Raw genomic sequence first — 17,438 nt, 5'->3', positions numbered from 1 at the left:
AAGGAGCGTGCCCCATTAGGCTAAAAGGGCAAGGAGCCTGCACCTGCCACTCGAAAGGCCAAGGAGCCTGCACCTGTCTCCCAAAAGGCCAAGGAGCCTGCACCAGCAGGCAGGAAGGGCAAGGAGCCTGGACCAGCAGCTCTGACGAAGCCCCCACCACCAACTATGCTTGTGCATCCGTCCAAGGGTGCAGGGGATGTGCAGGAGCCTCCCTCCACCAGGAGCACCACCACTGTGCAGCCGTCCGAGGGTGCAGGGGATATGCAGGAGCCTCCCCCCACCAGTAGCACCACCACTGTGAAGCCGTCACCGCCGGCAGATGCAATGTAATCTTGCCCCCATGGGCTGCTGTGAGGGCTGCCCCCTCCAGAACCAGTGGGCAAGACACCCACTTGACAGACTGTGGCCCATCACTCCCCAGGATAAAGCACAGGGCAGGCTGCCCCCCCAGAACCCGTGGGCAAGACACCCACTCAACAGACTATGGCCCATCAGTCCCCAGGATCAAGCACAGGGCATGTTGCCCCCTCCAGAATCAGTGGGCAAGACACCCACTCGACAGACTGTGACCCATCACTCCCCAGAATCAAGCACAGGGCAGGTTGCCCACTCCAGAACCAGTGGGCAAGACACCCACTCAACAGACTGTGGCCCATAACTCCCCATGATTAAGCACAGGGCAGGTTACCCCCTCCAGAACCAGTGGGCTTGCTTCATCTCCCGGCTAAAGTGCCCCCCCAATCACCCTGAGGTGCCTGCCTATTTACCAACTGATGCCCCTGCAGTGTTCTCTCCGTGTTGAAGCAGGTGACAAGTGGGGCCTTGGACTTTGGCCTGTGGAAATGTGGCCCACGCAAATTGAGGACTGGGCTGTGTCCCTTTTTCTGTGAATTTGTATATATCTGTTATATTGCCTAACTTATTATTTCTACTGTGTTGATCTCATTACAAACACTTTGGCGAAATCGTTTTGTCCTTGCATTTTTCTGCCGATCTAGGGGGGCAACTTGTTTTCTTGGGCAGCTGGTTGTGTGTATGGGTTGTGTGTGTTGCATGTGTGTCACTGTCGTTTTCCTTCCCTCCTCCCGTGTGTGCTAAGCGGCTGTACTCACCGTCGTCGTCTTCGCCCGCGTTGGTGTTCATGGTGGAGCAGAACGTAGAATATCATCGGAAAAACATGCTGTTCTGAACATTGACTTCCGCCTCGCTGTAGGCTGCTACCGCCGTGGTGGCTGTTGTTTCCGCCCTGGAGGTCGGTGTGGTACATTGGCTGTCTTTCGGAGATCTTTCTGCCATGGTCATAATTTTGCGGTAGTTACCTCCAGCCTGTTGGCAGTATTACCGCCACTTTATCACCGACCGCCAGGGTCGTAATGAGGGCCTAAGTGTTGACAGTTTGAATCTTACCATGGCTGGAGCAAAAAGCATGTGCTACTCTTTGTTCTTTCTCTCCTGTCCTGCCATGACCAAAAACCATTTCGCTATGCATGTTTGGAGGATAATGTATGAGGTTTGAGCAATAGTTTGTGATGGCTTTCCAGTGATGTAGAATAAATATAAATTCATATAATGTCCCAGAGGTTCATATAGCAGTAAATCTTGTGTTTAATAAACATTAATGGTATTGTTACTGCTACAATTAAAAAAATAAATCATTTTGATGTCCAGAACAGCACTAACCATAATTTTTCCCACCTCCTACCTTCAATCAAATCAAATCAAATCAAATCATTAACATTTATAAAGCGCGCTACTCACCCGTGCGGGTCTCAAGGCGCTAGGGGGAAAGGGGGTTACTGCTGCTCGAAGAGCCAGGTCTTGAGGAGTCTCCGGAATGCGGAGTGGTCCTGGGTGGTCCTGAGGCTGGTGGGGAGGGTGTTCCAAGTCTTGGCTGCCAGGTAGGAGAAAGACCTCCCACCCGCCGTGGAGCGGCGGATGCGAGGGACGGCAGCGAGCGCCAGGCCGGTGGAACGGAGGAGACGGGTGGGGGCGTAGAAGCTGAGGCGTCGGTTGAGGTATTCAGGTCCCTTTTCGTGGAGGGCTTTGTGTGCGTGGGTGAGAAGTCGGAAGGTGATCCTTTTGCTGACTGGGAGCCAATGCAGGTGTCTCAGGTGTGCGGAGATGTGGCTGTTGCGGGGTACGTGAGGATGAGGCAGGCGGAGGCGTTTTGAATACGTTGCAGACATTTTTGGAGTTATGTGGTGGTCCCAGCATAAAGGGTGTTGCCGTAGTCCAGGCGGCAAGTGACTAGGGCGTGGGTCACGGTTTTTCTGGTGTCGGTGGGGATCCAGCGGAAGATCTTGCGGAGCATGCAGAGGGTGAGGAAGCAGGAGGAGGACACGGCGTTGACTTGTTTGGTCATGGTGAGCAGAGGGTCCAAGATGAAGCTGAGGTTGCGGGCGTGGTCTGAGGGGGTTGGTGCGGTGCCAAGGGCCGTGGGCCACCAGGAGTCGTCCCATGCGGTCGGGGTGTTGCCGAGGATGAGGACTTCCGTTTTGTCTGAGTTCAGTTTTAGACGGCTGAGCCTCATCCAATCTGCGACGTCCTTCATGCCATCTTGTAGGTTGGTCTTAGCGCTGGCGGGGTCCTTGGTGAGGGAAAGTATAAGTTGAGTGTCGTCGGCGTAGGAGGTGATGATGATGTTGTGCTTGCGTACGATGTCGGCGAGGGGGCTCATGTAGACGATGAAGAAAGGCCTGAATGGTGGAAGTCTCTAAGGGACTTTGGACCTCATTAGTTGCGTGTTAAAATCAGTGCTATTTCCAGGCCAAGGAATAACCGTTACTGTGGATACTGGTAATTCTTAGGGTTGGGTGAATAGTGAGATCTATGAGTGAATTGCTGTTTCTGTGTCGATTCCCACATTTCACCCTCCCTAGACTTTTACACTGAGATTTTTTTAACCTTCTGTGAAATAAATGCAGTGTGAAATACACAAGATTTATCATTTTGATGGGTCCAGTAATGTCTATTTCTAGGCCCATGGGAATCTACCAGCTACTCTTTACTGAGAGACAAAGTAATAAAAATGAGTGGACAGACAGAAGTATATGGAGTAAGTGAGGAGTTGAAGCTATTGGGGAAAGAGATAAAAGAAGACACTACAAAGGAGGAAGATAAGAGAATAATCTAATAAACACAGGGAAGAAAGAAATAATATTCTGTGTGCCTCATTTAGGATGGTGTCTCTGTGTCTGCATGCACTTGCAGTTGCAATGGAAAATGCAGTTCTGGTGGGCGACAGGTATCTTGGCATCACAGGCCAATTCTCAGGCATTCTCATGGCCATTTCATGCATACTGGATGCATTGCCTAGCATACTAGCGGCCATCCTTGGGTTAAGCGCGGGTAGAATTTTGGTAACCATCTCAAGTTTAATGGTGGCTGTGGGAAAAGGCACCATGCCTGGCATTCTATGGATATCCTTGTTATAATTATGGCTATCATGGCTTGATGGTATCATCTTAACAATACTTGTGGTCATGTCCCATATAATGGTGCCTATTCTTGACAATAATGGTGGACATCCTTTGAGTTATGGAGGATATTCCTGGAACATTAATGTCCCTGACATGTTGCAGGCATCACTTCCTTGACATTATTATGACCACCCCTGACATAATGGTGGCTATCTCTATCATAATGTAGCAATGGTCGACATAGTGGTAGCCTTGTGGTAAAGGTTGCCACCCTTAGCACAGTGTGGTCACCCGTAGTACGAATGTAGTAAACACTGCTATAATAGTGCACATCTCTGGTGTATTGGTGACTTTGACATAGCAGAAGCCACCTTTTGAATTATGGGGTCATGGTAGACATAGTGGTGGCCCTAGCATACAGCGAGCATTCTTATAATTACTGTGGGCATCCTAGAATAATGGTGGCTATCCCACGGCTAACTGTGCCCCCTTTGATATGGTGGCCAGCCACAGCATCTTATGGGAACACCCGCAAAAAGCAGGGATTTCCATCAGATATGACTACCATAGCATATGATAAATACTAATGGTATGAAATGGTGATAGATAAGTGACTGGGGCCAATTATGTGCTCATGGGACAGTAGTAAATTGGAGGACGTGATGGAAATGACAAACTGATATTTGGGGACCAAACTCTCGAATTTAGTAGAAATGCCAAAGCTATAGTATGGGACAAAGAATATGTTAGAAAAGAATTGTATAAACGTGTGTTTGGGAAAGTTGAGCTTCTTTACCTGAAAATGGATGCCCGAATCTAGGGCCATATGTACGAAAGCTTTTTCCCATAGACACAAAATGGGTAAAATCCTTTCGTACATCTGGCCCCTAGAGCCTGACATACTAAGAAATATGTCTGCTGTCAGCAAACTTAGCAGTGGTACGTGTCTCTGAACCTGACATCTGTCTAACATTACGGATAACGTTACTGTCTACGAACTGAGATTGTGAGATATGTGTAACTTTTCATTTTCCCACATTTCCCCTGCCAAGTAGATTTTCAGTCATAATACAAAATAAATAATCTACTTGGCAGGTGGACAAGGAGAAGATGAAAGAAAGTGAAGGCAAAAGTAAATAAAGATGTTACACACGTCTTGAAATTGAAGGAAGACTGACAAATTACACATCACAAATATTTGAATTGCCTGTGAAAACTGTAGGTTTTACTCAGTCTTGAAAAGTACACTGTTTATTCAATCTTCTTTTTAAAATTGGTTGGGGTTGCACTTTTGGGAGGATTGTGTTTGCTTGTCACAACATAAAAGCATTCGAGTATTGCAGGCGCATGCCTTCAGAAATGTCTATAAGACCCATAGCTGTTAACTGATTTATTGGAAAACGTGTACTGCAAAATGCAGAACTTGGCTTTTGTTTTTAAAGTTAACACCATGGGAGAAGATGGGCTCACTTACTATTTTTTGCTGTAAACGTTTAGGCAGCTTTATACATCCCACAGTGTTTATAGTTCACCTGCAAATGCTGAGTAAGAAAATATTAAATCTCCATGTACATGGAGCTGCATGCAGCTTTTTACCAAAGGATTTAACTCTAAGATAATACAGAGGCAAGTGCACTTCATATGAACGTTTCCATTGAAATCCTCTGATCTAAATGTAAGACATATGTGTGGATGACTCCCCATGTGCTTTACCTGTTTGTGCTTGATGTTTGTGGTTTGCCATTGAGATTCTAGTCCAACGTCCCCCTTTCTCGGAAAGTGTTCTGCTGGACAACTTCAAGCGCCACTGGTTCCAGTGAGGTCTGGAAATAGAAAAGGCAAAGAAAGTCAGAGCAGGCATCAGTAGTAGAAGGTGGACGTGAACCATGAAGTAGCAATCAGCAACAGCAAATGTTTTTGTGCCACAAACTTGAGCGAGGAGTCAGGAAAAAACAGAGGGAGCCTCTGAATCTCAAATTGTTCCCTTGACCAACCAGCGCAAGCTGCTCCAAGCCTTGATGTCTGGAAGAAGCTTCCTGGAGAAGTGGAAGAGGGGCTCTTGAGAGAGGGGTCGGGCCCCATTGTGTACAAGAGATGGCCATCTCCTTGAACAGTGAAAGACATTGTACAGCATGCCCCTCACTTTTTAAGAATCAGTGGAAGACAACATACATCAAAGACTACAACAGAAGGTATTGCACTAATAAAGTTAAATAGACGAGCGCAACAATAACTGTCATAAAATGTTGCATGATCTTTTCCACCTAGTGCTTAAGAATTCTTAAATGTTGCAAGATCTTTTCCACGTTGGTCTTCATAATTTGAGAGGAATGTTTTACAGTCTTTGACACAATTCCTGATGGGGAGGAGCTCTAGTAAATCATGGGCCCGCCCACTCACTCAAGAGGCCACCTCGCACTTCATCAAGCAGTGACATTCAAATTGCCTCCTTCAAACAAGCAGCTTGACCCCAGCATGATACCATCAGTGACTATCAATTACCGCTCTTGGCAGTCAGGTGCAACATGTATTAAGGACAAGGAAAACGCCAGTTCTTCCGGAAGGGGCAACAATGTTTCAGTTAAACCCTTGCAAGTAAGGCCCACATACCTTTGACCTCAGCATCCTTCTTTTATACTATGTCACTGTCAGAATCTACTCTTAAACGTCATTTAATAATTATAAATTGTAAATGGGGCGTATCACATTTTAACGGGCGGATTCTCTGGCAAGGCAGCTCAATAGGTGGAAGCACCTGCTGCACATACGTGAATAACCTAGAGGGCTACTGAACTGAATCCTGGCTAGGCTGACTCATGCATTCATCCTTCTTACTTCGAGTGTAACTGAGCTGGCAAATAATAGCACCTCTTATTACTAACCTAAAGGTAACACTATTAAATTGCACTGCAAAATTTTTAGCATTTCATCTATGCATCCAAGTGCAAATGTGAAGCCCTGCAAATAATTGTAAACATAAAACTAACTTTCAAAGCCCAGAGAAACATGCTGTTTAGCGTATGCGTTATGAACAGACACTAAAGTATGCTTCAGATAGTTTAGTGCATTGAGCACGTGCTGTATTAATCTGAATACAATTTGTTCAGCATTCAGTATATCAAGTCAAGTGTCACTACAGAGATTTGTCCATGGTTGCAACCCAGTAAGACAGCCCTATGAGTTAATGCACTTTCAACAGGGCGTTCTAGACCCAATCAGTTGTTTCACTATTGTATTTGCTGTGCGTGTAATTAGCAGGTCAAAGGTTACAAATAGTAAAATAATTTAAAGGGTTATGCGGCCTGTTTCAGTGGTCACTGCTACTAATACGTCACAAGCTGCATTCCAATTTGGATATCTTAAATGGTTAGTATTTCTTTTATTTTTAGTTTGTTTTCATATTACGCAACTGAGATCCCAGTTGGGTGGCAGCGTGCGTTAGACACATAGAGACACAGGTATAGTTAACTGCAAAAATAACAAGACAGGTAAAAAGGTTGTATACAATAATTACAATGCTAGGGAACGATGTGAGCTTTCTAGTTTAAAAAGTAGACATTATAAAGTCATATCATTTACGATAAATAGATAAGAGACATAAAATAGGCCAAATATCTATAGTGACGGTCATGGAGCTCAAAGTCATAATGTTATTACGGGTGTTGAGTGGAAAGTACAATGATTTCTTAGTCTAAAATGAAACTTTTTAATGGAAGTTGCAAGATAAACAAATTATGTATAATGCTACGGTCTGCCTGTAACCTGCAGATCACAAGTTAGAATTTCAAAAGGACTATCTCAACAAGACCTGATAGCTCTGAGTTTTTGTCCTACAATTTATTCCAAATTGTTTAAATTTATACCTTCTCAAATTCAGCGGCTCTCAATTCAACAATTCCTGCCCACAATAGGAAGGACGTCTCTGAACATTAGCTGGCTGAATAAAGGGTAGTATGTTTAATAAAGGAACCAGAAAGCACTGCAGACATCCCCGCTGGATACAAGATTGTTAGGCAAGACCGTCAGCACAAGTTTGGGGGTGGAGCTGCTATTGTTTTCAAAGATACCTTAAGCTACACCACCTGCACAGACACCCGCACCAGCTACATAGAACAACTCACTGTCAAGATACGTATCACAGCCAACTTCCCTGTGGGTTGAACCCTTGTATACAGACTGTTAGACTTTTCATCTTTGGCGTGGTCTCCCTCTTAACTTTTTGCCTCTGTTCCCCAGGTTGTTGTTGTGTGCTGGACTCTTATTTTGCTGTTTTTGTTACTCTGGGCACTCTACCACTGCTAACCACTGCTAAAGTGCAAGTGCTCCTTTACAAAATGTGTATGTAATTGGTTTATCCATGATTGGCATATTTGATTTACTAGTAAGTCCCTAGTGAAGTGCACTAGAGGTGCCAGAGCCTGAAAATCAAATGCTACTAGTGGGCTTGCAGCACTGGTTGTGCCACCCACATAAGTAGCTCTGTAATCATGTCTCAGATCTGCCATTGCAGTGTCTGTGTGTGCAGTTTTGACTGTAAATTCGCATTGGCAAGTGTACCTACTTGCCAGGCCTAAACCTTCCCTTTTCTTACATGTCAGACACCCCTAAGGTAGGCCCCAGGTAGCCCCAAGGGCAGAGTACAGTGTATGGTTAAGGTAGGACATATAGTAATGTGTTTTATATGTCCTGACAGTGAAATATTGCTAAATTCGTTTTTCACTGTTGCAAGGCCGGTCCCTCTCATAGGTTAACATGGGGGCTAACTTTAAATCTGATTAAAGTGTAGATTCCCTTTGGGAGCGGATGGACATGTGGAGATTGGGGTCTCTGAGCTCACAATTAAAAAATAAATTTTTCAGTAAAGTTGATTTTAAGACTGTGTGTTTGAAAATGCCACTTTTAGAAAGTAAACATTTTTTTGCTTATACCATTTCTGTGACTGTGCCTGTTTGTGGATTCCCTGTCTGGGTCAGTTTGACAGTTGGGCTGGTTGCACCTAACAGTAGACAGTGACACAAAGGGAGTTGGGGTGTAGCCTGCATATCCTCATGAGCCATCTGTGCTATGAGGGAGGGGAGAAGTGGTCACTTACACCTGAAAGGGCTGTGCCTGCCCTCACACAATGCAGTCTCCGACCCCCTGGTGAGTGTCTGGGGCCTGGCCAAGGCAGGATTTCACATTCAAAAGAGACTTTTCTTTGAAGTAGGCCTACTTCAAAGGAGAAATTGGGTATAAGAAGGGCCCCCAATACCACAGACTTTAGAACACTTCTGGAAACAAGAGGAACCTCTGCTTGGAGAAGAGCTGAAGAGCTGAGGAAGAAGAGCTGCCCTGCCTGTGACTGTGCTTTGTGGAGCTATCCTACAGTTGCTGCTTCTGCCAGAGTAGGAGGGCAAAGACTGGACTTTGTGTGCCTTCCATCTTGAGAAGAAATCTCCAAGCGCTTGATTTAGAGCTTCCCTCCTGTTGTTTGAAGTCTCAAGGACAGCAAAGACTTCTCTCTGCCAGCACCTGGAGTCTCTGGAGAGATTCCTGCACTGACAAGTGGTGTCCTATCCAGTCCCTGGGCCCTTGGAAGGAAAGTTGGTGGAAATTGACTTCGGACGAATTCGGACCAATGAAGCTGCTGAATCCGGTGACGCCGCCTGCACCCGACTCTGTGATCTTCGCTGGAATGGGACGACCTTCGCAGGCCCGACATCGCTGCAGCCCCGCCGAAGTCCGCAACTCCGTGGAAGTCGCCGCACCACGTCTTGACCGATGCCGCTCGAAGTGCGCGGATTCAACGTTTCGCACAGGTGCCGCGATCCCCGACTTCGCGCATCGGCTCGTTTTCCTTTCTTCACCAAGGTACTGTACCTGGGGTCTACGCGATTCCGTGTCCAGCGCCGCTGGTGTCGGACTGTTGGGAGCGACTCCGTTACCACGCCGTGTTAACACCTCATCGAAGCATTTTGTGTTTCTAAGCGCTATTTTTTAGTTTAATCTTTAAAAATTCATAACTTGAATTGTGTATGTTGGATTTTGGTCGTTTTGGTCTTGTTTTGTTTAGATAAATATATCTTATTTTTTTAAACCTGTGTTGTGTCATTTTGTAGTGTTTTCATTAAGTTACTGTGGGGGTCATTCTGACCCTGGCGGTCATGGACCGCCAGGGCCAACGACCGCGGAAGCACCGCCAACAGGCTGGCGGTGCTTCCGGGGGCATTCTGACTGCTGCGGTAAAGCCGCGGTCAGAAAAGGGAAGCCGGCGGCCCGCTGCCCCAGGGAATCCTCAATGGCGGCGCTGCAAGCAGCGCCGCCATGGGGATTCCGACCCCCTTCCCGCCAGCCTGGTTCTGGCGGTTTTCACCGCCAGAACCTGGCTGGCGGGAACGGGTGTCGTGGGGCCCCTGGGAGCCCCTGCAGTGCCCATGCCACTGGCATGGGCAGTGCAGGGGCCCCCTAACAGGGCCCCACATAGATTTTCAGTGTCTGCGTGGCAGACACTGAAAATCGCGACGGGTGCAACTGCACCCGTCGCACCCCTTCCACTCTGCCGGCTCCATTCGGAGCCGGCATCCTCGTGGAAGGGGGTTTCCCGCTGGGCGGGCGGGCGGCCTTCTGGCGGTCGCCCGCCAGCCCAGCGGGAAACTCAGAATGACCGGCGTGGTCTTTTGACCGCGGTACGGTCTTCTGGCGGTTCCCACCAGGCCGGCGGCATCCGCCGCCGGCGGGGGTCAGAATGACCCCCTGTGTGTGTTGGTACAAATACTTTACACCTAGCACTCTGAAATTAAGCCTACTGCTCTGCCAAGCTACCAAGGGGGTAAGCAGGGGTTAGCTGAGGGTGATTCTCTTTTACCCTGACTAGAATGAGGGTCCTTGCTTGAACAGGGGGTAACCTGACTGTCAACCAAACACCCCATTTCTAACACAGACCATGACAAAACTGCACCAATTTCACCAGAGACATCACAAACTTTGTTACACCCCTCATCATCAACATCAGCACCTTCCTTCTCCTCAGGGACCTTACCTTTCACCTACAAGAGAGCACTGACCCATGCCATTGGCCTCACCCAGCATATTACCAAACTCACCCACACTGCTGGGCACCTACTCAACCCGATTTGCTCCTCAATCAGCAACATCACAGTTGACAAGCCAGCAACTTTGACCAAACAGACCACGCCCTCATCAGTTTTAGCAAACACATCATGCACCATCACTGATCTACCACCGACAGAACCACCCTTCGCAGCTGGGGAAGCATCCCAAAAATGTAGTGGTCTTCAGCCCTCTTCGAACACTGGCTCGAGCACACCAGCGACTTGCAGAAAGCCATTGAAAACCTTAACAGGTGGATTACTGCATGCGCCAACACCCTGGCTCCCCCCAAGCACTACCCAACAGCAACAGCCCAACCACAGGCCAGCTGATTCAAAGAGGAACTCAGGTGCACAAAACACCACTGTAAGCAACTGGAGCGCAAATGGAGAGCAAGTAGAGACACTGCATGTAAAGACATCTTTAAGTCAGCCCTAAGGCGCTATCACAAGAAGATATGTAACACTAAATGCACAGCATTGGTGGCAGCACTGACAGACACAAGGACATTTTTGCCATCATCAATGATTTCACCACGCCTCTGCTGTATCCAGCAACATCACCCCCTTCACATGACCTTTGCAACAAGCTCTCAGAATTTGTCCGTAGCAAAATCACCTCCACATACTGCAACTTGAACCCTCAACCGGACCCTGCCACCATTGCAACTCAACTTTGTGTCATGGCTGATGAACAAACCTTGACCTCATGGCCTGCCATCACACTGTCAAAATCGCTGCTACCATGAACACCATACATTTGGGGCTCCAAATGACCCTTGTACCATCACACCTTAACCAAACGACTCCTACTGATCAGTGAAGCACTAAAACCCATCTTCAATTCCTCCATCAACTAAGCCACATTTCCTGAACACTTGCCACCTTCATGCCTCTGGTTAATAAACCGACCGCTGACCCAGCCAAACTCTTCATATACAAACCCATCTCCCTCCTACCATAACTGGCAAAGGTCTTAAAGAAACTAATCAACCGAAGCCTCACCGACCACCTCGGCAACCACCAGCTCCTCGATGACATGCGTTCTGGATTCAGGCCCAACCACAATACAGAAACAGCACTAGCTGCCGCCACAGACAACATCTGCATGATCCTTGATAGAGAGGACATGGCAGCCCTCATTCTGCTGGACCTTGCTGCAGCTTTTGACATGGTCTCACACCACATCCTCAACTGGCAACTGCATGAGACTGGCATCAAGAGGCCTGCTGTCCGCTTGATCTGCTCCTTCTTAACGGATACAACACAAGTTGTCAGCCTGGCACCATACTCCTTGGAAGCCCGCAGCGCCATTTGTGGAGTGCCTCAAGGCTCATCATTCAGCCTATCCTCTTCAATGCATACATAATCCCTCTAGCCAAAGTCATTCACGGACACCACACCAACATCCTCTTTTATACAGATGACACACAACTCATGCTCTCCCTCTTACACAAGAACCCCAAGACAAGAAGCAAGTATACCGCCTGCATGACCGAAGTTGGTAACTAGATAAAAGCCAACTGTCTCAACCTCAACACCAACAAGACAGAAGTAATGATCTTCAGCAAGAACATCTCACCATGGTACCTGGTGGCTGGCAAAATTCAGTCCAACACACCCAGAACCCTGCCAGGAACAAACCTCAGAATAATCATCTACATCAAACTGACCAATACTGCACAAGTCAACGCTGTCACTGCATCCTGCTTCCACACCATTGAGATGCTGAAGAAGATCTTCAAATGGCTCCCAAGCAACACTATGAAAACTGTCATTCAAAGCCTACTCACCAGCAAGTTGGAGTATAACACCGTCTACACCAGGAACACCAAGCAACTCACTAGAAGACTAAAAAACATCCAGACCCAAGCAGCCAGACTCATCCTCAAAATCCCACACAGAACTCACATTACACCACACCTCAGAACTACACTGACTCCAGATACACAAAAGCACTCAATTCAAACTCCTCACACACATTCAAGGCGCTACTCAAATCAGGCTCCACCTACCTAAACAGTTGCATTTTCTGCCACCAACCACCCAGACATCTCCGCTCTGCAGGAATCCTACTTGCACACCTCCCGTGCATATACAAAACAATATCAGGTGGACAGGCATTCTCTTACATCACTCCTAAAGTGTGGCATGACTTCCCAGTCCACATCAGAGCCTCCTTCTCTCTTCCTGATTTCTGGAATTATCTAACCTATCATAGGCACAGCTAGGCATATAGCCTGCTCTGTGCCAGAATACCCTTGTGGATGATAGTGTGCTTTACAAGTGCACATAACATAACAAAGAGGAACAGGGTTTATTTCCCATTTGAATTCCTTTGAACAGAATGGATTTTAAGATTAAATCTTTTTATTGCTTGAGCTACACATGGGAAGGGAGAGCAGAGAGTAGAACCATAAAGGGGAAAAAACATGTCAGCAGGCAACTAAAACACCCCCTCACCACACTCCTCCCTACTCCTAAAGAACAAAGATTTATGGAACATTCTATGCCCTATGCATTAAGCAAGCTCCGAGACTAAACCGGGTCATTCAGTAGATTAGAACTCATGGTCCTACATTCTAAATCTTAACAATGAATCACTTAGTGGCCTCTACCATCGTTTCCCCTTAAAGTCCACCCTTGACCTCAATGGGTAGGTGAGACAGGCAAACATACCCTTGTTGTTCAAGCCTTTCTTAATAGAAAGCAAGGCTTTCTTGCAATCTGAGATTTCTGGACTAAGGTTCCGAAAAGGAGAACAAAAATTGTACCACACAGAATCTTTCTATTGCAAACAACTGCTCTCAAGATGTCATCCCTCAATTTCACCTGCCTGAGGACCACCATCACCACTGCCCTCACCACTCCACCAGAACTGGTTGCCTTCCCAAGTATACTTATTTTGACAAGGGAGTGTTCACCTTCCTGATAGTCACACAGAGTCCAGGTTAATGTCTCAATTTCCATCTAAAGCTAGTCATCTTTCAATCTTTCAAATCAGATGGGTACCCCCCGAACTCCCCCATTTCCTAACACACATTACCCTGACGTTCCAGCCTGGACTCCATCTGTAGCATACTTTCTTTCAGACCCATCCTGAAGGTCACTGCTTATTGCTCTAGAAGGTTAAATCAGCCACACTCTTATCCAAAGAACCAGTCCTCTCTTCTGCATTACCTTCAGGACTCTCTATCTCTGTCACTATCAAAAAGCCCTGGCGGTTTCTACTCCACAGATTTAATGGCATTCTAAATATGTTTAATCTTTGCACTGAGGTCAGAATGCATGGCATTAATAGACTTAAGTAACATTCTCCCCAAGCGAGAGGTCACTGTCAATCGTTTCAACCTGCGAAAAGACTGCTTTTGATTCCTTCTTATGTCTCAACCCTCAAGGCTCAAAGAATTCCTCTTGAAATGTATATTTTCTGTCTGCCTGTGGACCAGGGTTATGAAGCCTGGCTATTTCAGTGGTCACAAGAACGCATGCTATAAAAAAAAAGAAGAAAGGGGCATTAGATGCCCAGGCCTGCTGCCAGATGAGGGTTTACTAAGCTACTGTGCAGATGCAAGACAACAAGCAACAATGCAGCACTTGTGCACCATCCAGGGGTTAGAAGAAATGAAAGAGCCAGCACTCACCCATGTCCCAGCTTCCTTGCATCCCCTTTCGCCTCAACAGAACACCAAGGTGGAAGAAAATGCTTCCAGACACCGAAGACCCAGAAGAAACTGGTGTGACCTCCTGCCTCCCCTACACCACAGTCAATGAGCAAAGGGAGGAATAAGTTTGCCACTACTGGTCTTAGCTACAGAAGTTCAGGATAAGGTGGGAGAGAAGACACACTGATGCGCTGTTCTTCATCTCCAGCAGAGCATGCAATTCACTCTACCAGTTATTGTGATTGCCACATTGCCATCTTGAGCACTGGTTGGCTCTGCACCTCAGAATTAATTTTATACCAATCTTTATTGAAGCTTTCAATAACACATTTATACAGGCAGAATTAACCAAAAAATACAACGCAACCCAATATGGGATCAGTATCCAACTGAGTTCAATCTATTTAATCCATCTAGTAAATAGATTGTGTTCTTTTAAAATGTATGTGTATCTTAGTCATTACATTTGTTAAACATACACATCAAAACACAGGCCTATGGTTATGAGTTAGATAGAGTACGGCACTTCTTCATACAAATGTACCTGTCCAATCCTAGCACCCAGCCAGTCTCTCACGGTCGGAGCACCATCTACAGGCCTTGTCATGTTCCGCAAGGATACATCATATCACTGTCGACAGGTGGGTACATTGCGGTCCATCCTCTGCAACTGGTAGGACAAGGAATGCCATTTTAGGGTAAGACTAAGTGGACTGTAAAGTGTTTTGGCAAGGGCAAATTCTCTCTGGGACCACTATCTCTTTAATTTAAGACATGTCCACATTACACAAACAGGAGCCCCTTTCATCTGAGTGGGCGCGATATGAAGGATCAACTCTGGCCCATCTTCCAAAACTTTTCGGATGTATAGTAAGTTGTGTAAAAGTAATTCAACCGAATGAGGCGTATTCAGGCTGATATCGCCAAGTCTCTTGGTGTCATTCCTACTTTGCTCTACTTATCGTTGTCCAGTGTGCCTACATGTTTTCCTGCCATTATTTTCTAGGCCCACGAATGAGTATGTTGTATTCACAAGATGGGAGCGATTATACGACGGAACACCGACTTAAAAACAACTACTAACCTTAACAACGAGGTCGGAACACCGACCTCGTTCTTACTACTAATGATTTTACCACGAATGCCTTTACAACGATATTTCGTTGTAAAGGCATTCCTGATTAAACCATTACTAATAGGCACCATTCACCCTACATCCCTCACCCCACCCCCCCAACCCCACCCCAAAACCTAAAACCCCCTAACCCCCCACCCCATCCCCAAAACCAAAAACGCCCCACCCCCCCAACCCCACCCCAAAACCTAAAACCCCCCGCCCCCCACCCCTCCCAAAACAAAAAACGCCCCACCCCAAAACCTAAAACCCCCTAACCCCCACCCCCTCCCCAAAACCAAAAACGCCCCACCCCTCCAACCCCACCCCAAAACCTAAAACCAACTAACCCCCACCCCCTCCCCAAAACCAAAAACGCCCCACCCCAAAACCTAAAACCCCCTAACCCCCACCCCCTCCCCAAAACCAAAAACGCCCCACCCCCCCAACCCCACCCCAAAACCTAAAACCCCCCACCCCCTCCCCAAAACCAAAAACGCCCCACCCCCCAAACCCCACCCCAAAACCTAAAACCCCCTAACCCCCCACCCCCTCCCCAAAACCAAAAACGCCCCACCCCAAAACCTAAAACCCCCTAACCCTCCACCCCCTCCCCAAAACCAAAAACGCCCCACCCCTCCAACCCCACCCCAAAACCTAAAACCCCCCACCCCCTCCCCAAAACCTAAACCCACCACTTACCTTAGTCAACCCCTTGTCACCTGCGTCGTCCTCCTTCGCCAACTCCCTTCTTTGTACCTTAACCACGCATGTTCGTTGTTCAGAACATATGTAGTTAAGGCACAAAAAAACAGAGTCGTGGTTAAAAAAAGCGTTGTTGCGCTTTCGTTAACCACGACTTTCGTTAAAAAAAAGTCGTAAAAAAGGATGTTTCCCGATGGGAGCAGTATGGCTTCCTTGTATTTTCTAGTGTGAGTCTGGCCTCAAGTGGATTATATTTTGGGAGGACCTCAGTGTTTGACCATATCCTGTCTAAAAGACATCTCAGCTCAGAAATCTTACAAATTGTGACGTATGTACGTCAACTTCACCTCTAAGCTCTTGTAAGTTTTCAGGTATCTCCCTGCCCATAAATCCCCCAACTAGGCGATGCCTATTTGGTGCCACCCTGTGAAACACTGGGACATCTCGGCTCTTGCCAGTCAGATGCCTTCCCAAAGAGGGGTAAACCTTAATGGGTTTACAATATCAACTGATATGTTTTAATGCCTTCTGCTAGGCTTGAACTATGGATTTTGTGGCCTCTGGCAGGTAGGATTATATCCTAGGGCCATACAGCAGGCATGTAGCACTCTGCTCTGCTAGCAGCCCTCACTCCGGTCTCAATGTGGAATTGCCTTTGTCCCCAAACAGCCAGTCATTAATGACTGATATGTTTGCTGCCTTAAAATGGATTTTACATGGAACTCTGCAACAGGTAGTGGTAGTAACAATGCTGGATCCAGGCAGGAGTATGCACAACATGGGCACAATCAAATGTGAAATCTCTGCTGGACGCCATCAGCCTTCAGAAGCATCCAGGGAGAGACAAATGAGGCAGGCTGTGCCTAGTGTTTCCCTACAACAACTGAATGTGCTAATTCAGCCTCAGACCACCCCCATTAATACAAATGGCAATCTTGGGGAAGGACTAATCAGCACTCCCCTGCTAAAAAGCCACAACAGAATTTCTAAAGGCAGACATGTCTTCATCCTCTCATACTTCAGTGTCTAGGGTTGCACCCACCAGTTCAGGAGAGCAGGCAACAGATTTCCACTGTCTTGGGAGGCTGCACCATAACCCCCATATTGTGCTACATAAACCTGAGGCAAATAAATAGATTCAAGTACTCTCAGGAATCTTACACTCATATCCATGTTCTGCAACCATGCATGCTTTACACAACATACATTCGACATGCACATGAGAAGTCAGCGCAAGGATCTGGATGTCTTTGAACTGGAACTTGACACATGAGATGCCAGTAGGAGTAATACCCCTACTTTATCAGAGACATGCTCCGATTTTTAAAAGGGATCTTTGTCATCACTGTTTAATGACAACCCATGACATGGACAAAGAGTCAAAGCACCAGCATAGGCCTTAGTGAACACTCTGGATTAGTATGTGAGTCAGGCCACAAACAGTTAG

The 17,438-nt window shown here is 46.9% G+C and overlaps 1 protein-coding gene across 13 annotated transcripts in view; it reads right to left on the bottom strand.

Moving 5' to 3' along the window:
* Window positions 1–17,438, bottom strand: part of CCDC106 (coiled-coil domain containing 106) — a 289,790-nt gene that overhangs the window by 133,664 nt on the left and 138,688 nt on the right. For 12 of the 13 annotated variants that reach the window (XM_069200552.1, XM_069200554.1, XM_069200547.1 and 9 more), the window contains one exon: window positions 5,133–5,242. Coding sequence is in view for 10 of the 13 variants with exons in the window: in XM_069200547.1 (XP_069056648.1) it covers window positions 5,133–5,242 (110 nt within the window). In the remaining 3 variants the exon portion in view is untranslated. Of the gene's footprint in view, window positions 1–5,132; window positions 5,243–14,716; window positions 14,843–17,438 lie in introns of all 13 variants that reach the window. The other variant, XM_069200559.1, reaches the window with a different exon arrangement.

Source organism: Pleurodeles waltl, chromosome 7, assembly GCF_031143425.1.
Source record: "Pleurodeles waltl isolate 20211129_DDA chromosome 7, aPleWal1.hap1.20221129, whole genome shotgun sequence".
Lineage (NCBI taxonomy): Eukaryota > Metazoa > Chordata > Amphibia > Caudata > Salamandridae > Pleurodeles > Pleurodeles waltl.
The sequence above is the reverse complement of the archived record's forward strand: the minus strand, read 5'-3'. Positions and strand labels throughout refer to the sequence as shown.